At 40.9% G+C, this 26,541-nt stretch overlaps 1 protein-coding gene across 11 annotated transcripts in view; it reads left to right on the forward strand.

Annotated features, from left to right (window-relative positions):
* Positions 1 to 94: 94 nt before the first annotated feature.
* The window catches only part of LOC112248888 (SEC14-like protein 2), a 42,868-nt gene continuing 16,421 nt past the window's right edge, over positions 95 to 26,541 (forward strand). Inside the window, exons 1-10 of one of the 11 annotated variants that reach the window (XM_024418288.2) lie at positions 95 to 617; positions 697 to 776; positions 1,489 to 1,564; positions 12,935 to 12,978; positions 17,616 to 17,678; positions 17,871 to 18,059; positions 20,819 to 20,914; positions 22,494 to 22,554; positions 23,444 to 23,527; positions 23,823 to 23,929. In XM_024418288.2, the coding sequence (XP_024274056.1) occupies positions 702 to 776; positions 1,489 to 1,564; positions 12,935 to 12,978; positions 17,616 to 17,678; positions 17,871 to 18,059; positions 20,819 to 20,914; positions 22,494 to 22,554; positions 23,444 to 23,527; positions 23,823 to 23,929 (795 nt within the window). In that variant the 5' untranslated portion in view covers positions 95 to 617; positions 697 to 701. Of the gene's footprint in view, positions 777 to 1,482; positions 1,565 to 10,889; positions 11,004 to 12,934; positions 12,979 to 14,599; positions 14,933 to 17,615; positions 17,679 to 17,870; positions 18,060 to 20,818; positions 20,915 to 22,493; positions 22,555 to 23,443; positions 23,528 to 23,822; positions 23,930 to 26,541 lie in introns of those variants that run through there. The other 10 variants (XM_024418290.2, XM_024418287.2, XM_024418289.2 and 7 more) reach the window with 10 other exon arrangements.

The raw sequence follows: 26,541 nt of genomic DNA on the forward strand, positions 1-26,541 counted from the left end.
AACCCACTGCGAAATGTGCTGGATCAGGTTGGGATACTGGCCCTTTAAATGGGCGTGTCCTCTCGTGTTTACGCTTTTAGAGTTTCTAAACCCAGAGACGCAAATTCGCAAGACTTCCGGGAACGGTTGAGAAACAGACCAGTCTGGGGTTTGGGGTTTGAGAAGTCAATGATATAAATTAAATATTATTCCTTAGCTGGTAATTTTCTCAAAATCTAAAGATACAACCTAGATTAGATCCGATGTCTTAAGTAGTTGGGCATGTTAGTACTCCAAGCTCGTGAAAGTGACAAACTGAAACGTTTTCATTTTCGTCAAAAACAACGTTATATCGACGGAGTGCCGTTGATTTGACGGCCTGCACATGCGTAGTTCGGCACGAGACGACCGTTGTTGACCATGGCCTGTTTCTACGCATGAGTTTAGTGAGCCAACGTCGCCTACAAGTGTGCTCTGGGATTTATACTGAAGAAGCAGTTTTAGCCTATCTCCACAGTGTACTGTCTTTGATACGGTCATTGCTTTTTACGACTTGACTGACAGGGATGAAGAGGATAACATTGCCCTCGTAGAACAGCTTCACACAGTGGGATCAGTCCAGCGACGAGGGCAGAAAAGTGCGTGGCATCCTCTTCGGGTCTTCAACTGCCATTAACGGAATAAAAACTGCCATTGTATCTTGTTTTGCTTTAACAGACGTGATGAGTGGCAGGGTTGGCGACCTAAGTCCGAAGCAGGCTGAGGCATTGGAGGAGGTGAATTGCTGTACTGTACATGTCTGTATCTCTGTCGCATTTATTTATGTTTGACCTGACGATCCGACAGTCATTGATGCTTTTGGAACTTTGAACCTTCCTATCTTTTTCCACCACACGCATACAGACAGTGTTGTCTGCAATTAACGTTACAATATATGATTATATGTAGAAACATGTCATGGCTACAATACGCTGTAACCTATTTATGCATTTTATCAAGCTTTTCCTTCGGAGGTTTCTCTGTAATACGGGTCTGTAAAGTTGATAGGTGATTAAAATAATGGAACCACCTAACTGGGTAAAAAAATCTACCCTAGGCCTATTATTATATGAATTATCATGTTATTAATAATTAATTATTTATGTAATTGCAATTTACTGTATAGAATTTAGTATATGTATCCCTTGAAAGGTTTGGTTCTAGTGTATGATTTTAGTTTAATTTCCTAAAATATATTACTATTTGAGATGTGAGTGGAAAAACGTATTGAACTTACTGTGACCAATGTGCTTTGTTTTAAGAGATTAACTTCCACACAGAAGTCTGAAGCTTTCATGTGGCTTATAACAATTCATTTCACATGCTTGCTTCCATGTTTACCACTAAACCCATATGTGCATCCTCACTAATACACCTATACCCCTTTTGGCCCTCTCGCTCTCTTTCTCTCTCTCTCGCTGCCCCCCTTTCTCTGTCTCTCTCTGCCACCCGGTTTTTATCCTTGTGCAGTTTCGAGAGAGGATTCAGGATGTTCTTCCACTACTTCCTGCTCAGCATGACCACTTCCTGTTGCGCTGGCTCAGAGGTAAGGCAGACTAATTAACCGCCTGTTGCTTCACCACGGGGTGCTTGGAACTGGAATTATCTGTTCTGATAGGAGAGCTGCAAGGCCGTTAAGACCATGCCTGGGTATGGTCAGACTCTCCAGTCCAGTCTAGCTCGGCTAGATAGGCTTCTGAAGACGGTGATTATCATCTTTGATGGATACGTTGTTACACAGCAACAGATATTTCAGCTTCAACCGAACAATTCAACTGTTAAAACTCAATGGTTTGGCAAATAGAGAAGTTATCAACTGGTTTTGGAATGGTTACTGACCATGAGAACAACACCTGCATAGCTACAGTAAATGCTTTCAGTTGTGTGCGGTTGGAGGTGGAAGGTGTTTGTAAGGTTTGAGAGAGAGGGCTATCTTTATAACTGGTATATAACTGTAATAACTTTTGAATACTTGGCTAATAGCTGGTTAACATGGACATGAACAGTGTTAGAGCTTTCGTTAAAATTCTTCACACAGTTGCAAATGACAGTTACAGGGCCTGAGAGAAAGAGAGAGGTCTTTGGTCTAGCGTTGATTAGTGGAGTGACAGGTTGTAGTAACACAGCGAGTGAGAGGCAGGCGAGAGAATGCCTTGTTCTACATTGGAATAGATTGGACTCACGTAGGCTCTCTGAATCCTTATAATCTAGGACTAATCTAGGGCTAATTGCATTAAACCTGTAAAACAGTGACTCATGCATTATTAGTTATGGCAGCTTAACATACGCTTAGCCCTTCCACTGATGGTCTGTGCCTTTCAGGTTTTCATCTATAACTCTTCCTATTCCATCTGTAATTAGAAAGAGCTTGTTACTATGTGTTGATCCTTGGCAGATCATAAAGATCTAGTCTAATAATCAGAGCTGCACTCACTGCATAGAAATGTTTTTTAATTTGACCTTTATTTAACCAGGCAAGTCAGTTAAGAACAAATTCTTATTTTCAATGACGGCCTAGGAATATTGGGTTAGTGGGAACTGCCTGTTCAGGGGCAGAACGACAGATTAGTACCTTGTCTGCTCGGGGGTTTGAACTTGCAACCTTCCGGTTCCTAGTCCAACTCTCTAACCACTAGGCAAAAGCACAAAAATAACGGCTTTAAACTGTATAACTGATCAATGCACCATCATATCAGGTCATTTATTGCTTATAAACCAAGCATATTTATGAATAAGATATTTGGCTACAGAAGTGCAATTTCTTACTGATCTTTACAGCTTCAGTCCAAAAACAAATCCTTTGAAATGATGTCTACACATACTGGAAGAGTTACTGGCTAGCTACCGTGACTAGCTTAGCTAACGAACTAGCTAGACTATATATACAAAAGTATGTGGATGTTCCAGGACTGCCGTTCAGAAGAAGAGATTGAATTTCACTGAGTTCGCCCATTTGTTTGCACTATATAGATCAATGTTTTTTCTGTGATCGAATCAACATATCAGCCAATGCAACAAACCAAAACAAATGAGATTGAGTCTGTGATTTTGTTGTAGGCAGGGCCATAGCGCAGTGGAGTAGAATTCTATTGGCAGAGGGAGCCCAAGAGTGTTCTTTCACCCACCTGAGCGGTCTTTCACCCACAAGTGACTGCGCTTTTCAGATCAGATCAGAGCGCATTTGTTGTTCTTTGCTAGTTAGCGAGTTATTAGTCCAGTAATAGATAGGTATAGGTCAACAATGGGGAGTTCCTGCTACAATTTACAGTCACCTATTTGGCCCAGTTACAGAACAAGTAAATCGTTAATTAATGTCAAGCCCATCATAATGTAAAAACATTTTTTTAAATGCAATGTAGGCCTGCATTGAACACCTCATACAGTATAGTCTACTGTAGGCTATATCATAGAAATTAAAACCTATGTCCATGTGAAAATGTTATGGGATTTGCTTAATTGGTTTTGTTGGTAAGCCTACATTATGTTCAAATAGCAACAATACGGGCCTCCTGAGTGGTTCAGCGGTCTAAGGCACTGCATTGCAGTGAGGTGTCACTACAACCCCGGGTTCGATCCCAGGCGGTGTCACAGCCGGCCGTGACTGGGAGACCCATGAGGCGGCATACAATTGGCCCAGCATCGTCCGGGTTAAGGGAGGGTTTCACCGGCCGGGATTTCCTTGTCCCGTCGCGCTCTAATGACTCCTTGTGGCGGGCCGGCACCTGCAAGCTGACTTCGGTCGCCAGCTGGACGGTGTTCCCTCCGACACATTGGTGCGGCTGGCGTCCGGGTTAAGCAAGCACTGTGTCAGAAGCAGTGTAGCTTGGCAGGGTCATGTTTCAGAGGATGCATGGCTCTCGATCTTCGCCTCTCCCGAGTCCGTAGGGGAGTTGCAGCGATGAGACACAAAATTGGGGAGAAAATGGCTAAAAGTACAAATATAATATATATATATTGACTATTGGCTCCTGTCTAAAACTGTAAGGGTACAGACACAGTGTTCACTGTGCACAAAATTCTCACAATGTTCAGGTTTTCACTCACAAGACCAAACATTTGCTCAGTGTCCCCCAAAAATTGGAGGGAACATTCAATAGACCTTCAAATTAGTGGATTCGGCTTTTTCAGCCATACCCGTTGCTGACAGGTGTTTAAAATCGGGCACACAGCCATGCAATCTCCATAGACAAACATTGGTAGTAGAATGGCCTTACTGAAGAGCTCAGTGACTTTCAATGCGGCACCGTCATAGGAGTCCACCTTTCCAACAAGTCAGTCCGTCAAATTTCTGCCCTGCTAGAGCTTCCCTGTTATTTTGAAGTGGAAACATCTAGGAGGAACAATAGCTCAGCTGCGAAGTGGTAGGCCACACAAGCTCACAGAACGGGACCACTGAGTGCTGAAGCGTGTAGTGCGTAAAAATCATCTGTCATCAGTTACAACACTCACTACCGAGTTCCAAACTGCCTCTGGAAGCAATGTCAGCACAAGAACTGTTCGTCGGGAGCTTCATGAAATGTGTTTTCATGGCCGGGCATCCGCACACAAGCCTAAGATCACCATGCGCATCTGCTGGAGTAAAGCTTGCCGCCATTGGACTCTGGAGCAGTGGAAACGTGTTTTCTTTGTGATGAATCACGCTTCACCATCTGGCAGTCCGATGGACGAATCTGGGTTTGGAGGATGTCAGGAGAACGCTACCTGCCCCAATGCATAGTGCTAACTGTAAAGTTTGGTGGAGGAGGAATAATGGTCTGGGGCTTTTTCATGGTTTGGGCTAGGCCTGTTAGTTCCAGCGAGGGGAAATCTTAACACTACAGCATACAATGACATTCTAGATGATTCTGTGCTTCCAACTTTGTGGCAACAGTTTGGGGAAGGCCCATTCCTGTTTCAGTATGATAATGCCTTTGTGCGCAAAGCGAGGTCCATACAGAAATGGTTTGTCGAGATTGGTGTGGAACAACTTGACTGGCCTGCACAGTGCCCTGACCTCAACCCCATCGAACACCTTTGGGATGAATAGGAACACTGACTGCGAGCCAGGCCTAATCGCCAAACATCAGTGCCCGACCTCACTAATGATCTTGTGGCTGAATGGATTTCTGTTTTTTATTTTTAATACATTTGCCAAAATTTCTAAAAACCTGTTTTTGCTTTGTCATTATGGGGTAGTGTGTGTAGATTGATGAGGGGGGGGAAAAAACAATTTTAACCATTTTTGAATCAGGCTGTAACGTAACAAATTGAAAAAAGTCAAGGGGTCTGAATACTTTCCAAATGCACTGTATATTATTAGTATATGTAAAGACCAGATTAAATTAAGAACAGTCTGATGGGTGACAATATTATCACTTGAATTGTGAATTATGTATTATCAGTTGTGAATGATGCCCAGCCTGTGAAGTAAGGCAAGAAACAGCACATACATATTTTTGCGCAACTTTTTCTAGTCATAGTCGCACACATCATGTAACCTAGCCCATAGGCCTATGTTTTGATAAGGTTTGTATCACAACTAAAGTGTCCAAATAACTCCAAATGTAACATATAGACCTAGGACCCCTGTAACACGGTTAGAGAGCACATTGAAAGATGTGTCATTGCGCACTCGCATGTGAAAACAGAGTTTTGACTGGCCACTATTTAAAAGAGGATCCAAGCTTTCTTGTGCTGCTATATTTATTATCAATTCTTAATGTTGCTAAATTCTTAAATTAAGCACAATAATCCACTTTACAACATGGCATACAAAGGTGTGTGAGTTTCAAGTTTGAGGAGGCACATTTTCACCATAAAAATGCACCTTTATAAGAAAGCATTCCATGCATCATCACATTTGCAAACTTATGTAAGATTGCCTACTATTCGTAATGTGATGAGTAGATTGAATAGTCATAAGTTTGCCTACAAATATAACTAAATCACTGTTCGCAAAAAAAGACTGTTCACTGCATGGCTGAGCAACAATAGCATAGAGAAGGCCTAGGCTAATTCCGTTTCTTCTTTCTTCACATGGGAAAAAATGTGGTATTTTATAAACACATTTCATGTAATTCTACTATACTTTATATGACTGGAGACATTAGCAGAATCACAAGCATTTCGCTACACTCGCTACAAGCATTTCGCTACACTCGCATTAACATTTGCTAACCATGTGTATGTGACAAATAAAATTTGATTTGATTTTTAATACGACAAATTACAGTGTAGCCGACTGCTGACACTCACAAACAGATACATAAAAACAACAATGCTCATATAATAGGCCTACGAGAAGGGGAGGTGCAAATAAACTGGTGGACAAAATGATTGTAAAAAAAAAAACTAGTAGCACTGACACAACAATTATAAATAGTGAATTTGCGCAGTTCGCACTCACTGGGGATATTACAGATGCTCTCTGCTGGTGCCAATAAGAGAGGCTATACTGTTAAGTTGAGAATTTTGATAACTTAATAAAGACAGATTAGTCTTTTCATTGTATTTTCTTTACAGCAATAACAGACAGTTGCAACTCAACAATAATCTGCCCAAATTGCGAGCGCTGCTTTTCCTTCCGACTGTAGGCAATACAATTTAAAACCATCCACAATAAAAACATTTTTTGAAATGAGCTAATGATCCTCTGTGGCCAAATCATGCTTTAGTATCCTATTTTGAATTATTTTATTTATTTCTGTGTAGACAGGAGTAGGCTAATAACGCTATATAATTTCAGAAATATAATTCAATTTACTTTAGGAAAAGCTTTCCCTTGCCTTATGGATGTGCTGCCTATGCTTGCATATTAAAAACGTAACTGCGCGTAACCTCCATTCACTATTCAAGTGTAGGCTACGGATAACGTTTTTTTTGTGGGCCATTCTAAATCAAAAAGAATTTCACCCATAGACTATATTTAAAGACCAGATTAAATTAAGAATAGTCTAATGGGTGAGAATATTATCAAGTACTTGTCAAATTGTGAATGCGAGACTGATGAAGTGTGTGCAGCCTGCACAAGAAGCATTACTTTTTTCAAAGTCGCATCATGCAGCCTTAGAATGTAATAAAAATCTAACATTTGTATCACACCTAATGTAGTGTAAATAACACTAAATTAAGCATATAGGAGGGCCGGTTTCTTTAACACAGACTTTCCTCGGAAATCGTTTGGAGAAAATATCCTTTCTATTTTATTTAGCTATGTTTATTGTATTCTTCATACAATAAAATACTATACAATAACGCCACAGAATTCTAAGCAAATCTTGTCTGCTAAATTAACTAGTGTAGCCCACAGCCCTATGGCATAGCCAGATCAGGGCCTAGCATAAGGACAACTCGGAATATGCTATTTTGTTCCAGTGAAATAGGCAACATTTTCTTCAGATCATGTTTATTTATACCTGTCTAAAACAAATAATGGATTTATTGTGATGGTGTAGGCTATATTAAATTGATTTATTATACTTTTTAAAATGTAGATGATCCAATAGTCTGCATCAGTGGCTTGTAGGCTATGCATGGAAGCCAAGAGATGCTAGACATGTTTATGTTAATTAACGGTCAATTACCGTGAGACCGACAGTTATTTGCATGATAATCACCGGCTGACAAAATTTCATGACCGCCGCAGCCCTAGCAGTGACCCACCCCATTTCTGTTTGAAATTTGAGAAAAGCGGAGTTGACCTTTAATTGGTTAGACTGAGTCGACATGTTTGAATTTGGCAACCATCCTCTCAGTGTAGAGAGGGTGAATGAATGGGCTGCTCCCGGTTAAATTGTGCATAACAAAAACATTTTTACTCTTAAATGGTTAAACTAGTGGGAAATATATGTGATTATTGTACAAATCTGTGAGTTTGCTTAATTTACTATTATCCTAAATTAAAATATAGAATTATTTTAGCCATATTTAATACGTTTATTTTACGCTACTTTCCTTGACTTCACTACATTACACAAGCTCATGTTTTGACCATATCGGTTTGGGAGGATTTAGACATCCTTTTTACCTCAGATTGGTGATGTTAGTAGAAAAGTTTATAGTCAGCACAATGACACAAGATGAAATGCTTAAAACAGAACAATATATTTGGTTTTGTACTGTTGATTTTGTCATACATGCTGGGGGTTGCAGGACTTCGAAGTCTTCCTGTCATTTTCGAACTCAAATGGCACGTAGAAATCGGGGTGGTCTTTATAAATGTCGCTGGCCTCACACCAATACACAGATTTGAGAATCAAACTATCTCTCAAATAACAGCAAGCCCTAGTCAGTGTTGATATCCTATGTCGGGTCGTGATGTGATTCATTGAAGTTAAATAACAAAGCAACTGATTTGTTCCTTCCCCATTTCAACAGCCTCTCAGAATCTCCATCTGAGATTCAAAAATATTGACCACTGCCTTCAGCAAATTATCTTCTAACCACTGATGTAAAAAAATATTCTCAGATTCAGTGTCCTTTGAATAGTGTTAGTTTAAACAGCGCATACAACCCAAATGTTTGCCATCTCTCTATTGATTTCAATGTGATATCGATATAAGTGAATAACAAAATAGTGTTGCGTTTACCTTTCCGCGTTGGCAACCCACTTGAAACAAAATGCAACAATCCAAAATGTAGCTGGCTGTCTTCTACAAGGTGCCCTCTAAGCCGTGATATACATTTTATTCCCAGATTCTGTGTGTTTTTTCAGTAGTGTTAGTTTGAACAGGATGTGCAAACTGACTCCACCCATCTTGTTCTATTGATTTCAACGCAATATCAATATTAGTAATTGACAAATCAGTGTTGCGTTTCATTTTCGCGACCCCCAAATCAAAATGCACCACTCAAAAATGTAGCTGACTGTCTTTAGTAAGTTGTCCTCTAACCAGTGATGGTAACAATATTTCCAATTTCTGTGTGTTTTTTTTAGTTGTGTTAGTTTTAGCAGCGCATACAACCTGATTTTCACCCCTAATCGATATGAGTGGTTTAATGCGACTTATCAAACCAACAGGGTTTTGGTGCGTATACAGTACATAAGGTGCTCGTTTAAAAAAAAAAATACAAGTAATATTATTACTATTGTGACACATGTACAGTGGGGTCCGAAATTATTGACACCCTTGATAAAGATGAGCAAAAATTACTGTATTAAATAAATAATTCCAAATACTGAGCTAAATTGTATACTACATTTTTTTGTGAAATTATATTATTTTATACTAATACAATTGCTCAGAGGAAGATATTTAGTTTAAAAAGTAATACTATTTTTGTCAAAATGATTGACATCCCTGTTTTCAATACCTTTCAATACCTCATCTTGCGAGGATAACGGCACTGAGCCTTTTTCTAAAATGTTTTATGAGTTGGAGAACACATTGGGAGGGATCTTAGACCATTTCTCCATACAGAATCCTGTGCATATGGACTGTCCTCTTCAATTTAAACCACAGGTTTTCAATTCTGGAGAATGAGATGGCCGTTGCAAAATTTAGATTTTCTGGCGAATTAACAATGTCTTTGTGGATTTTTATATGTGTATATGTGTGCTTGGTGTTATTATATACAAGTGCCCAAGACTAGTGAAGGCTCTATTTTTATGTAATCTGACCAAAGCACCGGTTCCAATTCAAGGGCCAATGCCGTTTAGCAAACTCAAGGCGTTTACATATTTTTGGATGACATGAAAATAGGACTCTTTCTAATCAAATCAAATTGTATTGGTCACAAATACATATTTACCAGACGTTATTGCTGGTGTTGCGGAACGCTTGTGTTCCTAGCTCCAGTAGTATCTAACAATTCACAACGATACAGATCAAATCTAAAAGTAAGGAATATAATTAAGAAATATATAAATATTAGGATGAGCAATGTCGGAGTGTCATTGACTAGAATACAGTATATACATGTGAAATGAGTAAAACAGTATATAAACATTATTAAAGTGGCTAGTGTTCCATTATTAAAGTGACCAGTGATTCTATGTCTATGTACATAGGGCAGCAGCCTCTAAGGTGCAGGGTTGAGTAACCAGGTGGTAGCCGGCTAGTGATGGCTATTTAACAGCCTGAGGACCTTGAGACAGAGGCTGTTTTTCAGTCTCTTGGTCTCAACTTTGATGCATCTGTACTGACCTCGCCTTCTGGATGATAGCATGGTGAACAGGCTATGGCTCGGGTGGTTGATGTCCTTGATGATCTTTTTGGCCTTCCTGTGACATCGGGTGCTGTAGTTGTCCTGGAGGGTAAGCAGTGTGCCCCTGGTGATGCGTTGGGCAGACCGCACCACCCTCTGGAGAGCCCTGCGGTTGCAGGTGGTGCAGTTGCCGTACCCGGGCAGTGCAGTTGTCGTATGCACACGTTGTGGGTTTGGCATCAAAATGAGAATGCATGTGTCGTAAATAACCCTATACCTATTGTAAAATATGGTGGTGGATCTTTGATGCTATACGGATATTTAGCTTTCTCTGGTCCTGGGGCCCTTGTTAAGGTCAACAGCATCATGAACTTTACCCAGTACCAGGATATATTATCCAAAAACCTGGTTGCCCCTGACATAAAGACTGAAAGTTGGCCGCAAGTGGATCTTCCAGTAAGACAATAACCCCAAGCACACATCCAAAGTCCATAAAGAAATTGCGGTTTGAATTTAAGAGGGCTGTCCATAAGTGTAGACGAAGGATATGAAGTATCTAGAAGGATTCTGTATGGAGGAATGGTCTAAGATCCCCCCCCCCCCCAATGTGTTCTCCAACTTATAAAACATTTTAGAAAAAGGCTCAGTGCCGTTAACCTCGCAAGATGATTTTGACCCCTACCATTGCTCCAGAACACAACAAGGGGGAGTCAGAGCACTCATTATGCATTTGGGTCCCAAGGTTTTTATATGACCAATGATATCGAGTGGTTCCAATGACGGATTTTGACGCGAGCCACCCGTGCTTGGTGGCGTTCTTTAACAAAGATGGCTAACAAAACATTACGGTGGAACCAAATGTAAGTTGTTGCAACGTCATAACGAGTCAAGCAAAAAATTTACAATTGATAGGAATATGTTAGTTAATGTAGAGACAAACGTTTGTGCATATTTTTTTGTCATGAAGATTTACAAAAATTGCTATTTTGCAAGTTATCTGACTAGCTAACATTAGCCAGTGTTAGGAGAATGAATTTGTAATTCGTGTTGTTTAATGTTTTAGGGACTCCTGAGAAAACCAGCAAAACAGGCTGTCCGTCTTGTGAAACAGTAGATGTAAAGAATCTACCTAGCTAAAGCATTTACTGCAAATTGAATGTACAATTGTGTAAGCTTGCCTTGCAATGCAGCTGAAGTAACATAGCTAACTATTTATTTGCTTATTGTGTAGTGGAGGAAACAAATAACTGTATGCCTATGGATGTGTAGCTAGCTACAGTGTGTAGCAGATCTGTGTATGGACCCTAAAACGTTAGGTTCTGAACTAATATTTATTCCAATCTATGAACCTCAGCTATCATAGTTGTTGTATCAAATTCAAGTCTGAATGACATTAATGAAGCCTATGTGTAACCGGTGTGAAATGGCTAGCTAGTCAGCGGGGTACGCGCTAATAGCGTTTCAATCGGTGACGTCACTCGCTCTGAGACCTTGAAGTAGTTGTTACCCTTGCTCTGCAAGGCTGTGGCTTATGTGGAGCGATGGGTAACGATGCTTCGAGGCTGGTTGTTACACGGGCACCGTTTTAATCAGCAGAATCTCCTCTATATAATTATGTAAGTCTGGGCAGCGAGTTCATTTGTCATCAATCGCTAGACAAGAAATAGTCAGAAGTTTTTATTTTTCCCTACTTTTTCATTACACAGACAATTAGCACAGTTGACAGCATCGAGGTTACGGATGTTTACTTTCTACACAAGTTGTTTTTTTCCAGTTTCGTCCTATGAACAGACTAGTGGGAAAATAAAAAGGGTTACATTTTTTATGGAATTCTAAGCATCACTCCAGTCAAAACAGGCCCTGTGATTGTTTGATTCCATCAATTTGCTGTTCCAGTTAGCCATCGTTCTTAAGCTGTTTTTCAGCCTTGGGTGAATTTTTTAAGGACAGCGTAACTAACAAATTGTCAGCCAACATAACTTTGTAAGGTAACTTATTTGAAAAGCCATTACTTTATTACATTGAGTAGCAAGCTACCCCTAGGTCGTTAGGGCAAATCTGGTCTATAATAGGAGGGGGGTTTTGGGACAGAGCCACTGACTGACCACTGCTGTCAGCTGGCCACTTAATCACCTTAGCTATTAGAGTATTAGATAAGCTGCTTATAGTGTTCTCTCTCCCTTCTGGGTCAGTACCGTACGGTGGCTGCTACTATACAGGGGAAGTCTGATGTAAGGTGTTGACACACAGTGGAAGAAAGCCTCTCAGTCAGGCAACTGGCTGCTCTAATCTCCATAAAGAGCCCTAATGGAGGCTAGCTACAGTCTGTTGTTATGGTGAAACCACCAGCCCTACCCTGCTCATTTACTGACACCTGGAGTGAGGAAGAAATTAGTCATGTCCAGATTTATAGAGGGAGATTAAATAAAAATTGCACAGTCACATGGCTGACTGAAAAGAGTGCCATTTGGGACGCAGGCCGTGTCTCACCGGTCAGATGTAAAACTGAAGACTCTTCCTATGAATGAAAAGGGGACTTGGGGTCATTTCCTGCTTGTTTGCTTGTGGTTAGTTATCTAATGTTCATGTTTAGAATGTTAGTTGTGGAGGACAAAATGCTCCGTGTTTCTCAAATAGAATGTCCTTCATATGTTACATGTTAAATAACAGCATACACACAAACGCAAAATCACTGTCAGCTCTGATCTATAACCATGGCGCCATGGATATTATTCACACCCACTCTCTCTCTCCATTTCTTCTCTCTCTCCCCTTTTCTCTCCCCTCACAGCCAGGAACTTCAATGTCAATAAGTCAGAAGCCATGCTTCGAAAGGTAGGCTAACACTCCCCCTCTCCTTTCCTATGTTGCTATTGAAACATATATGACTAGTTCTGTTGTATATTTTCATTGCTGCCATTAGAGTACCCCTGGTGTGACCAACGGTTTATCTAGCCAGTAATCTGAAATACTGTGGGGAAAAGCATGTGGGAAATATCAGGAATGTAGCCTAACCACAATACAATACAGGCGCTTTCAAAGAGTGGATTGCGTCACATGAAAGTGCTGCTTAAAAAACTGAAATACATCCATCACATTCATTTGATTAAACACCTTTGCCAAGCCACGAATGCTACTGTAGGGGAGAGTGGGGTAATTAATGCCAAAGGGCTAATTGAGCCACCCCTTGTTTCTAGGAAACACAACATTAATCATGTGACCAAATATTTAGGAAGATGTCATAATTTAATGGCATCTGTGAAGGAAGAAACCACATAGAAGTGGTAAGCAATTTAGGTCCAAAAAATGGATTTTCACAAAGTCCATTTCATTTGTTGTGTTATATGTTTCATGATGCTAATATCTAAACCAAGTAGATTGGTTTAAGACTGTTTTATATACTTCAGTTGGGGTCCTAAATATAGCATGAGGTCTTTAACCTAATATGAAAATGCATCCTTGTAGCTGTGTGGGCTAATTTAGTCATAATGGTTTCTTTGGGGTAAATTGTGCCATTTGGCCAAGTTGAGCCCAAATGTTGCCCAATCCAGGTGTGTAAAGCTCTTAGAGACTTACCCAGAAAGAGTCACAGCTATAATTGGTGCCAAAAAGTGCTGACTCAAGGATGTGAATACTAACACTAAGATTTAGAACACCTACTCATTCAAGGGACTTTCTATATTTTTACTATATTCTACATTGTAGAATAATAGTGAAGACATCAAAACTATGAAATAACACATATGGAATCATGTAGTAACCAAAAAAGTGTTAAACAAATCAAAATATATTTTATATTTGAGATTCTTCAAATAGCCCCCCTTTGCCTGGATGACAGGTTCCAACCACCGTGTCTTTGAGACGTGGTGTGGGTTAACGGATTATCTCCGCATGTGTATTTCCCACCGTAAAGCATGGATGAGGTGTTATGGTGTGGGGGTGCTTTGCTGGTGACACTGTCTGTGATTTATTTAGAATTCAAGGCACACTTAACCAGCATCACTGCTACCGCATTCTGCAGTGATACGCCATCCCATCTGGTTTGGACTTAGTGGGACTATCATTTGTTTTTCAGACCCAACACACCTCCAGGCTGTGTAAGGGATATATACCAAGAAGGAGAGTGATGGAGTGCTGCATCAGATGATCTGGCCTCCACAATCCCCTGACCTCAACCAAATTTAGATAGTTTGGGATGAGTCAGATCGCAGAGTGAAGGAAAAGAAGCCAACAAGTGCTCAGCATATGTGGGAACTCCTTCAAGACTGTTGGAAAAGCATTCCAGGTGAAGCTGGTTGAGAGAGTGACAAGAGTGTGCAAAGCTGTCATCAAGGCAAAGGATAGCTATTTGAAGAATCTCAAATATAAAATATATTTTGATTTGTTTAACACTGTTTTGGTTACTACATGATTCCATATGTGTTATTTTATAGTTTTGATGTTTTCTATTATTCTACAATGTAGAATATAGTAAAAATAAAGAAAAACTCTTGAATGATTAGGTGTTCTAAAACTTTTGACCGGTAGCATATGTAAATTAGATTATTCTGTATTTCTTTTTCAATACATTTTCAGGCTGTAACAACAAAATCTGGGAAAAGTTAAGGGGTATGAATACTTTCTGAAGGCACTGTATAAGTTTTTTATCAACTGTAATAATCGAAAAGGCTGATGTCAGGAACTGATGTCAACACTCTTACTCTGAAAATACAGGCCCAGAGTAGTGCTGTATGCCGGGTTCAGAAGCCATGGCCCATTTCTTAGTTCTGAGTGATTACTGCTTTTTGAGGTTGGTTCAGTTTCGTGTTAATTATTTAAATAATATCACGGCTTTCAATTATGAAAAAAAATGTGTGATGAAAATAATGATGTTACAATGATTTTAGAGCTTTTTAATGTACATTTCAAAGCCAACAATAGTGAACATTCAATTGCCAAAATATTGGACATTTTTCAGTTGTGTATATTACTTTATTTTTATTTGATGACTTTATTATTTTTCATTCCTTAAAGTAATAATCTCATCTCTGCTCAGGTAGTAGCCTTGCAGTCAACCATCCATCTAGCCAGGTCATCTATTGTTATGTGCTCCCCATACTGTACTGTCTTTAGTCATCCTATTTAGCTAACCTGCCTAAGTATGCTGCAGAGCTGTCTGACAAAATAAACTAAGCAAAAAAAGAAATGTCCTCTTACTGTCAACTGTGTTTATTTTCAGCAAACTTAACATCTGTAAAATGTTGGATGAACATAAGATTCAACAACTGAGACTAAAACTGAACAAGTTCCACAGACATGTGACTAACATAAATGGAATAATGTGTCCCTGAACAAAGGGGGGTCAAAATAAAAAGTAACAGTCAGTATCTGGTGTGGCCACCAGCTGCATTAATTACTGCAGTGCATCTCCTCCTCATTGGCTGCACCAGATTTGCCAGTTCTTGCTGTGAGATTTTCCCCCACTCTTCCTCCAAGGCACCTGCAGGTTCCCAGACATTTCTGGGGGGAATGGCACTAGCCCCCCCCCTCCGATCCAACAGGTCCCAGACGTGCTCAATGGGATTGAGATCCTGGCTCTTCGCTGGCCATGGCAGAACACTGACATTCCTGTCTTGCAGGAAATCACGCACAGAACGAGCAGTATGGCTGGTGGCATTGTCATGCTGGTGGGTCATGTCAGGATCAGCCTGCAGGAAGGGTACCACATGAGGGAGGAGAATGTCTTCCCTGTAACGCACAGCGTTGAGATTGCCTGCAATGACAACAAGCTCAGTCCGATGATGCTGTGACACACCGCCCCAGACCATGACGGACCCTCCACCTCCAAATCGATCCCGCTCCAGAGTACCGGCCTCTGTGTAAAGCTCATTCCTTCGACGTTAAACGCGAGTCAGACCATGAGACAAAACCGCAACTCTTCAGTGAAGAGCTCTTTTTGCCAGTCCTGTCTGGTCCAGCGACGGTGGGTTTGTGCCCATAGGGGACATGGTTGACAGGCCTACAAGCCCTCAGTCCAGCCTCTCTCTGCCTTTTGCTGACAATCTGAGCACTGATGGAGGGATTGTGCATTCCTGGTGTAACTTGGGCAGTTGTTGTTGCCATCCTGTACCTGTCCCGCAGGTGTGATGTTCAGATGTACCGATCCTGTGCAGGTGTTGTTACACGTGGTCTGCCACTGCGAGGACGATCAGCTGTCCGTCCTGTATCCCTGTAGCGCTGCCTTAGGCGTCTCACAGTACGGACATTGCAATTTATTTGCCCTGGCCACATCTGCAGTCCTCATGCCTCCTTGCATCATGCCTAAGGCACGTTCACGCAGATGAGCAGGGACCCTGGGCATCTTTCTTTTGGTGTTTTTCAGAGTCCGTAGAAAGGCCTCTTTACTGTCCTAAGTTTTCATAACTGTGACCTTAATTGCCTACCCTCTGTAAGCTGTTGGTGTCATAACGACCGTTCCACATGTGCATGTTCATTAATTGTTCATGTTTCATTGAACAAGCATGGGAAACCGTGTTTAAACCCTTTACAATGAAGATCTGTGAAGTTATTTGGATTTTTACGAATTATCTTTGAAAGACAGGGTCCTGAAAAAGGGACATTTCTTTTTTTGCTCCTGTTTAATTTGACTAGTTCTTCAAAGTAGATAATGCATACTTTCGCGAACTTTCTCCGTCCCTCTCGTTGTTTGTTGTGTACATTCCACCCTCATTGCAGTCTGTTTATTTTACCTAATTTAGCAGACGTAAAAGTGTTTCCGTCCCGAGATCTGTATGTAATGACGAGATGCTCATGTCTCCACGCTAACAATGGGAGTCGTTGTCCCAAAGGCAGGAAGGAAGGCAACAAGCTTAGTTCCAAAATAAGCCCATAGAATTACATTGTGCTTATTTTAGATATAATTTGTCAAGAATGAAGCTTCTCACTTTGCCTCTTCCTCTTTAATCCATCTGTCTGAGCCAGAAAAAACTTTCACAATGGAATGTGGTCATTGTAGTTCATTACTGCATTTCTGCAGACTCATACTAGGTTTAATATTTGTTTAATGAAAACTACAAGTCCTTTCAGCCCAGTGTCCCACATTGTCCTTGACTTGATTTTTCTCGCGAATGGATCCATTTTTCTCTAGAGAAATGGCGCAATGGGCTCGCAAAAAACCACATAACTAAATGGAATTCAAGTAATTGAACCAATGACGGTCAATTAGTTGTTTAATAACCCCTTAAATGACGAAAGGTCAGTTAATCGCTCAGCTCTATCATTTCTTGAAGTGTGTAGTGTATTATCCCCTTTATGCTGATGGGGAATTTATGCAGGTTATTGTCACACTGGCAGTCTAAACCTACTGATCCACTTAACTCACTATAGTCACTGTTCTCCTGACACAGAGTGTTTGTGTGCGTGAGAGAGATATTTCAATCCATTACATGTAAAACTATTGGAGCCATTCATGTTCTGTCATGCTTTATTTCCAGCACCTTGACTTCAGGAAACACATGAAAGCAGACACAATCACCACAGAATGGCAGCCTCCAGAGGTATGACAGTCTGTTATTACACTTATTCAATTGACCTATTAGCAGAGTATATATTTTTTAATCTTTTTCGATTATTAAAATATCAAATAGGCCTAAATACTGAAATAGTTTAACTTTGACTGTATAATAGTGCCATGTTATTAGTCTGTTACCATGGTGTTAATAGTGTGTTTCCATTGCATTTGTGTCCAGGTTATTGAGAAGTACCTGTCTGGTGGGATGTGCGGGTTCGACCGGGAGGGAAGCCCCATCTGGTGGGATGTCATCGGCCCTGTGGACCCCAAGGGCCTCTTCCTGTCTGCCTCTAAACAGGACTTCATCAAGTCTAAGATCAGAGACTGTGAGATGCTGCAGAAGGAGTGTGATCTGCAGTCTGAGAGGGTATGGGGAGGTTTCATTCATATAAATATAATTATTAGAATGGGGATTCCCATTTAAATCAATGTTGCCACTATCTATGGTTTTCAGTACTACATGTGGAGGGTCAGGAGTTTTACATGAATATACAGTATGTTTGACAAGACCAGGAAAAACCCCTGGCACCAACCTTACTGAGATTCTCTACCACTAATGAAGTGTTCCTATAGAATCTTTGTCATCCTTGTTGAATACCCTACCTATGGTCACAGATCTGACATACACTATATATAGACAATTAGGCTATTTCAGCCACACCCATTACTGACAGGTGTGTAAAATCGAGCACACAGTCATGCAATCTCCATAGACAAACATTGACAGTACAATGGCCTTACTGAAGAGCTCAGTGACTTTCAACGTGGCACCGTCATAGGATGGCTCCTTTACAACACGTCAGTTTGTCAAATTTCTTCCCTGCTAGAGCTGCCCCGGTCAACTGTAAGTGCTGTTATTGTGAAGTGGAAACGTCTTGGAGCAACAACAGCTCAGCCGTGAAGTGGTAGGCTACACAAGCTCACAGAACGGGGCCGCCGAGTGCTGAAGCACGTAACTCATAAAAATCGTCTGTCCTCTTTTGCAACACTCACTACAGAGTTCCAAACTGCCTCTGGAAGCAACATCAGCACAATAACTGTTTGTAGGGAGCTTTATGAAATGGGTTTTCATGGCTGAGCAGCCACACACAAGCATAGGATCACCATGCGCAATGCCAAGCAGCGGCTGGAGTGGTGTAAAGCTCGCCGCCATTGGACTCTGGAGCAGTGGAAACACGTTCTCTGGAGTGATGAATAATGCTTCACCATCTGGCAGTCCGAAGGACAAATCTGGGTTTGGCGGATGCCAGGAGAACGGTACCTGTCCGAATGCATAGTGCCAACTGTAAAGTTTGGTGGAGGAGGAATAATGGTCTGGGGCTGTTTGTCATGGTTCGGGCTAGGCCCCTTTGTTCAAGTTAAGGGATTTTTTTACGCTACAGCATACAATGACATTCTAGACAAGTCTGTGCTTATAACTTTGTGCCATCAGTTTGGGGAAGGCCCTTTCCTGTTTCAGCATGACAATGCCCCCGTGCACAAAACATCTGATATGGCTTTTTCTTTGCAACTCTGCCTAGAAGGCCAGCACCCTGGAGTCGCCTCTTCACTGTTGATGTTGAGACTGGTGTTTTGCGGGTACCATTTAATGAAGCTGCCAGTTGAGAACTTGTGAGGCGTCTGTTTCTCAAACTAGACACTCTAATGTACTTGTCCTCTTGCTCAGTTGTGCACTGGGGCCTCCCATTCCTCTTTCTATTCTGATTAGAGCCAGTTTGCGCTGTTCTGAAGGGAGTAGTACATAGCGTTGAACAAGATCTTCAGTTTCTTGGCAATTTCTCGCATGGAATAGCCTTCATTTCTCAGAACAATATAAGAAAGTTATTTGTTTCTGGCCATTTTGAGCCTGTAATCAAACCCACAAATGCTGATGCTCCAGATACTGAACTAGTCTGAAGATGGCTAGTTGTATTGCTTCTTTAATCACTACAACAGTTTTCAGCTGTGCTAACATAATTGCAAAAGGGTTTTTACATTTAAACTCAGTTTTTCACAATTCCTGACATTTAATCCTAGTAAACATTCCCTGTCTTAGGTCAGTTAGGATCACCACCTTATTTTAAGAATATGGAATGTCAGAATAATAGTATAGAGAATGATTTATTTCAGCTTTTATTTCTTTCATCACATTCCCAGTGGGTCAGAAGTTTACATACACTCAATTAGTATTTGGTAGCATTGTCTTTAAATTGTTTAACTCCAGCATCTTCCCACGGCCCTTTGCTGTTGTTTTGGGATTGATTTGCTCTATTCACTCCAAAGTACGTATCTCTAGGAGACAGAACGCGTCTTCTTCCTGAGCGGTATGATGGCTGCGAGGTCCCACTGTGTTTATACTTGCATGCTATTGTTTGTACAGATGAACATGGTACCTTCAGCCGTTTGGAAATTGCTCCTAAGGATGATCCAGACTTGTGGAGGTCCACAATGTTTTTTCTGAGTTCTTGGCTCATTTCTTTTGTTTTTCCCATGATGTCAAAGCAAAGAGGCACTGAGTTTGAAGGTAGGTCTTGAAATACATCCACAGGTACACCTCCAATTGACTCAAATGATGTCAATTAGCCTATCAGAAGCTCCTAAAGCCATGACATCCTTTTCTGGAATTTTCCAAGCTGTTTAAAGGCACAGTCAACTTAGTATTTGTAAACTTCTGACCCACTGGAATTGTGATACAGTGAATTACAAGTGAAATAATCTGACTTCTGACTTCAACTGTATATATATATTTGTTTTATGTTTGTATTTGTTGGGATTTATATATTGTTTATTTGTATCTATTGGGCTTTAGCTTAGGTTATCCTTTAGAGTCAAGTATATTTGTCTAGGCTCAGTTGTTCCTTGACTAGCACCATTCTCTCTCACTGTCGATGTTTCCAATGTTATACCTTCTAATAGTAAAGGTATCCACTGGTGAATTGGGAGAGAGTGAGGTGATTGCCATCATCTTCAAGAGCCAACATCTTTTTTTGTCCATGTACTTTTGGTCATGTAGTGTACATTTATTAACACTTTTCCTCTCCCTTCCACTTTTTCACTTTGTTTTCTGCCTTCCTTCTCATCGCTCTCTCTCTTTTCCTCCCTCTCTCTTTGTCTCTCCATGTCCATCTGTCTCGCTCTCTCCTCCAGCTCGGGAGGCATGTGGAAGCCATCACTATGATCTATGACTGTGAGGGGCTGGGTCTCAAACATTTGTGGAAGCCTGCCATCGAGACTTACGGAGAGGTATACTAAATGTCGTGGCTTTACTATCATGAACTGAAGACTGATAGTTTTTATCAAAGATTCTCTGTAATTAGTTACTACGCGATCAACTGATTAATCACGTAACTAATTAATTAGGAAGTCGGGGCACCAAGGAAAAATTTTCAGATTACAAAGTTATCATTTCCTAAAATAACTTTTCAGATATTTTATCTGATCAATTAGTTTTTGAATGAATGAATTATTTACTTTACCTCACGTTAATCTCATTCCAAACGTCGTAAATTGTTGGTTATCTGCACGAACCCAGTCTTCACTATGAGTCATCCATACATCAATTGTCTTAAATCATTTATTTATTACTAACTAAATAATTCACAGAAATGCATAAACAAACAAACAAGGTAAATGTAATGATAGGAAAATAAAGCCCTAGTGGGCTAAACCGGCATGGCGGCTTGTTAAATAAAAGGGGAACTGGGGGTCGACTAAGAAGTCACTACAAAGTGATAACTATAACAATTGAAATGCTAATCCTTTGCACATGAACGCTCACTCAGTCGGGAACAATTGCAATCAATATATATATTTACGCTCTGTGTCGTCTTGATCACTGGTGAAAAGTTAATTTCTTTTGTAGAATTGTCTGTCTCTCTCCCTCTCTCTCTCGGTTGTGGTTAGAGGGGATTGTTCAGAGTGACATTCGTTATAGGATGGATGTTTCGGTGGTTGTCGTTCTAAGCGTTCAATGATGCCGAATTCCTAGCTGCAGACTAGTAATCAATATCAAAGACTTGTTCTTATTCTGTCGGTATCGATAGTCTTAAGAGTTTAACCACGTGGTATGGTTAAAAGATTCAGCAATGGTCTACAACCTTTGTTCCCCTCCTAATGGAGAAAAACATGGTCTGCAACCTTTAGCCATCTCGTAATTGAGGTAAGCTCGGTCTGCTGATCGAAAACCCGAGTGGGGTTTTTATTGGGAATGGCAGAAAAGGCTGTCCCAGGATGTCTGACCCTAACTGGGCTCAGGGGCGGTCCTCTGATTTAGTTCAAATCAAAAGGGAATTGTATTTTTCTTCATTAAACAGTCCAAAATCATATTACACAATTATACAAACAGTATCATACGCACTCATTCATCTTATACAACAAATAGATGTAAACCTCATATCTGAGGCTATTATACAAACAGCGTTACGGTAATGTGGCTACACAGTCTCCCATGAGCTTTCCCAAGTTGTGACAAACGAACCAGTTCGTAGCTGGATTCTTCACCGATCTTATATACTCTCCCTGGAACATGAAATTTGTTCGTACCTCATGTTCTGTGAGGTGGAAGGATTTCCTTTGTCCTCTATGAAAGTTTACTCTCTCTCTACTATGTGTCCATGAGATCCTTTCAGCAATTTACTACCTCGGACCACAGCAGCCTAGTTGAAGGAGGCAAGGGGGAGGCAGGGAGAGGGGGATGGGGTTGCTATACCCAAAGAGGCCAACGTCATGACAACACACACACACACAGAGAGAGTTCTGTTGAATCAATAGAGGGGGGTGATCTGAGATGATACTGTGTGATCAAAGTGTTGTATCCTTACAGATCCTGACCATGTTTGAGGACAACTACCCTGAGGGCCTCAAGAGACTATTTGTCATTAAAGGTAAGTTTCACCACCACTTTTTTGTCATATCAATCTATTATATTTGGATGTGGAGAAATGATCTGGAGAAGACCAACCATGCTATCGTTTCTTTGTACATTTGAAAAAGATAGATCCTAAAGAAACCATGAATAATGGACACAACTCTTTAAACATCGAATCTGCATTTGGGGAAACAGAGCCACTGTTTGCCCCACCACCTTTGTTATTATTTTGGTTTTGTTGATGAAACGGAGAAGAGGAACGTCCGGCAGTATTTATAAAAAAAATATATAAAAAATGCAGTACATATTCTGCTGTTTTACTACGCGTGCAATGATGTCCGAGGGAAAAGAACCATCATCATGTTTGCAGTAAATTCTTTGTTGTTGTAATATCCCAAACGGAGGTGGCAATTTCACCAATTAAGGATTCCAGAGGGACATGTTACCCCTTAGTATCCCAGTAGTTGTAACGATCGTCGTAGGTGGAAGAAGGAGTAGACCAAAACGCAGCTTGGTAAGTGTTCATGTTGTTAATTTAATCAAAACTGAACACTAAACAAAATAACGAGAACGAAACAGTTCTGTCAGGTGATACACACAAAACAGAAAACAAACTACCCACAACTCAACGGTGAAACCAGGCTGCCTAAGTATGGTTCTCAATCAGAGACAACGATTGACAGCTGCCTCTGATTGGGAACCATACCAGGCCAAACACATAGAAATACAAACATAGAATACCCACCCATATCACACCCTGACCAAACTAAAAATAGAAACATACAAAGCAATCTACGGTCAGGGCGTGACAGTAGTAAACTTACTTATGTTGTGTGTCTCACATCTCTCAAACATTATTTAGACAGCATTGTATCACACTTGTTCTCTCTTTTCCCACTCCTTAGCCCCCAAGCTCTTCCCCGTGGCCTACAACCTCGTCAAGCACTTCCTTAGTGAGATCACCCGCAACAAGATCATTGTCCTGGGTGGTAAGACACTTCCGTATTTCCATTTGAATGTTCCCATAAAAATATACTGTTCCAGAATGCTGAATCATGTCAGCTCTATGCATGGCATTTCTATTACAGTAGGAACATTCCATACGCTGTGAATACATACAGTATATGGTTGCATCGTCTCTAACTCTACCCAGTTTAACCCTTCAGGTCAGTAAAGGTAATGAATGCACTCACTATAAGTCGCTCTGGATAAGAGTGTCTGCTAAATAACTCAAACGTAAAATGGCAATATCAGTCTCTCTCTCTTTACCTGTCTGTTCTGCAGCCAACTGGCAGGAGGTGTTGCTGAACTACATAGACCCAGAGCAGCTTCCTGCTGCGTACGGAGGGAAACTCACCGACCCAGACGGGGACTCTCGCTGTAGGACCAAGGTGAGCTCACACCACCAGGAAGTGGGTTGCTTTTTTCATGACCCCCCCCCGAAATGAGACGAGAGATGTCCAATGCTGTAGTCATTGCTGCTCTTCAGTAGATTTAGGAGAAAAATTAAATTATACATGGCGACAACATTTAGGGCTTGCAGTGCCACCTATTACTAGTTGCTCCACATCTGCCTAGGGGCTTTTGCAGTAGGAAGGACTCAACATGCTGCAATATTGAAGCCATGCTGTGAGATGAGAGCAGCTTTTCTTTGCTGCCTGCAACCACAAGATGCTGCAGGCAGGGCTAATAACGTTCCTAAGATACATCCTGCTACTAGTGGGGCCAGTGGAATTAGATGAGGATTCTCTGTCAGACTGTTGGACTTTGTATGTGTGATACATTGAGATTGGGCTATATATTACCATGAAACAATTCACAATGAGTCTCGAGTCTTTTTATTCCTTCTCGTCATTGAGATGTTATAGGAGTTCCAGATGGCTTCCTTAGAGTCTGCTTCAACAGTTACAGTCTGCTGATTGGGTATTTTTCGAAGACAATGCCGCATGGATATATCATGGATCTGCTTATTTTTGCTCTTCAGTTCAATTCTGCCTTGCCACAAATGACCTTGCTGCCAGCCAGCTACAACCTCTCAATGGCTCTGTAGTCATCTACCTGCCAGTAAATACCATGACAGTTGAGTCTAGATGCATTTGAAATGTTCTTACCTAGGAAACTGACCCTTGCTCTGATGTCTCTGTAGATGCATAGGTAGAGATGTCTTCCTAACCTGGAGAGGAGCAGGAGGAGTAGGAGGACAGGTCTTTGTCATCCCAAATGAGACCCAGGAAATGACCTTTTGAAATCTTCCGGAAGACTAAGATTCCACGGACTGAAATTCTCCCTAACTTCATGATTCCATTTTACTCAACTGAGTAATTTAGTCTTTCAACACAGGATTGAACAGGAACTTCAGCTTTTATCAGTAGCTATCCTATGGGGTTCTATGGAGTGTTTAGATCAGGGACTTAGTTGGTAATCTCGGTTAACCCAGAACTAAATTATTGCGTAATTTGGTCAGATGCCATCTGTTAGGTTCTGAACAAACAGAGAAAAACTCAAACGGACGACTAGAAAAAGCTCAAACCCTAGTTTATTCACCCACTGGGTCATACAGCTGCAAGGTACACAAGCACATATAACCTCCTACTAGGCAGGGTCAACTCCTTACACATCTAGACAGCCAATACATCCCTGTTGCTAGGCAGGAACTTATTGGTTCCTCTCACTGGGGTAGTCATGGCCCTGCCTGATGCTAGAACCTTCGTGGGTGTGGAAGTGTATGTATATGAGGTAGGACTGTAGTAGGAGAGTCATTGTGGTGGGTCCCCCTCCCCAAGGTTTCTTCTCACTTCATCTGTTGACTTGACCTCGAGTCGAATTCCTCACTCGTCCCTTGTTCCACAGCCGGCCTGCCTTATCAGAGACTAACTAGACTGTTGCCCTTTGCCTCCCTCCTTACGAACAAATAATGAACTTTCTGCACTTCCCCCTTGTCTCACTCAGTAAATTTCCATAAACCAAATTCTTATCCACCCTTCATTGACCCCAACATATACATTCCTTATACATGACAAATAATCAATAAGTTCTATTATGGTAACAGGAATAAGTATATTTCAAGCTACAATCCAACAGTCCCTCTTTTTTTAATAGTATCTCCATACTGTTCAACAATTAGGGTAGCCTAGTGGTTAGAGCGTTGGACTAGTAACCGAAAGGTTGCAAGTTCATATCCCCGAGCTGACAAGGTACAAATCTGTTGTTCTGCCCCTGAACAGGCAGTTAACCCACTGTTCCTAGGCCGTCATTGAAAATAAGAATTAACTCTTAACTGACTTACCTAGTAAAATAAAGGTAAAAAGATAAATAATAAAAATTAAAAAAAAAACTTAGAAATGACTTAGAAATAAACAGAAAAGAAAACATAATTCATATTCTCAGTTGATTTGGATGTTTACACCTCAGACTTATGGCCTCTGACTATGTAATCTGCTTTCATGGCATAAAGCCCTGGCCTCAAACCTATAATCACACTATGCACACTTTTACTCCCCCCTGTCTGCCATTACCCCTCCTGTTGTACAACTGATAATGACATTTCAGCTGGAGATTTTGACTTTCTCTTCCTCCTTCCGGTTCCTAAGAGATTGAAAGCAAAATACTTGAAAAGAAAACACAATATATGACAAGTGTTAGTAATGCGTTAAGCTATGCATAATCATATATGGCAAAAACTGTACCTTTGGATACTGTTCTGCTGGGGTCCACAAAAATGAAGGCTCAAAATACCTCCTCATGCTTGTACCCAGACTTCCCCCATCAGGCTGCAGGTTTTACAGGAGGTGTTCCCACGCGATGTCATCCTCACTTTGGCCCTCTGTTTCCCCAGACAAGCCCCCCTCCATTGTCTAGGATGTACAATGAATCTCTGTGTCTAGGCAGGTGGCGTTATCCTCCCATCCTGAGTCCAGAACCTTTCGTACTCCTCCACACATCTCCCGGTCTTCTTATCAGTAGTATAGATTATTGCACTTTGCCTCAGTCCATTGTTAATTAC

This window comes from Oncorhynchus tshawytscha, linkage group LG04 (genome assembly GCF_018296145.1).
Source record: "Oncorhynchus tshawytscha isolate Ot180627B linkage group LG04, Otsh_v2.0, whole genome shotgun sequence".
NCBI classification, from domain to species: domain Eukaryota; kingdom Metazoa; phylum Chordata; class Actinopteri; order Salmoniformes; family Salmonidae; genus Oncorhynchus; species Oncorhynchus tshawytscha.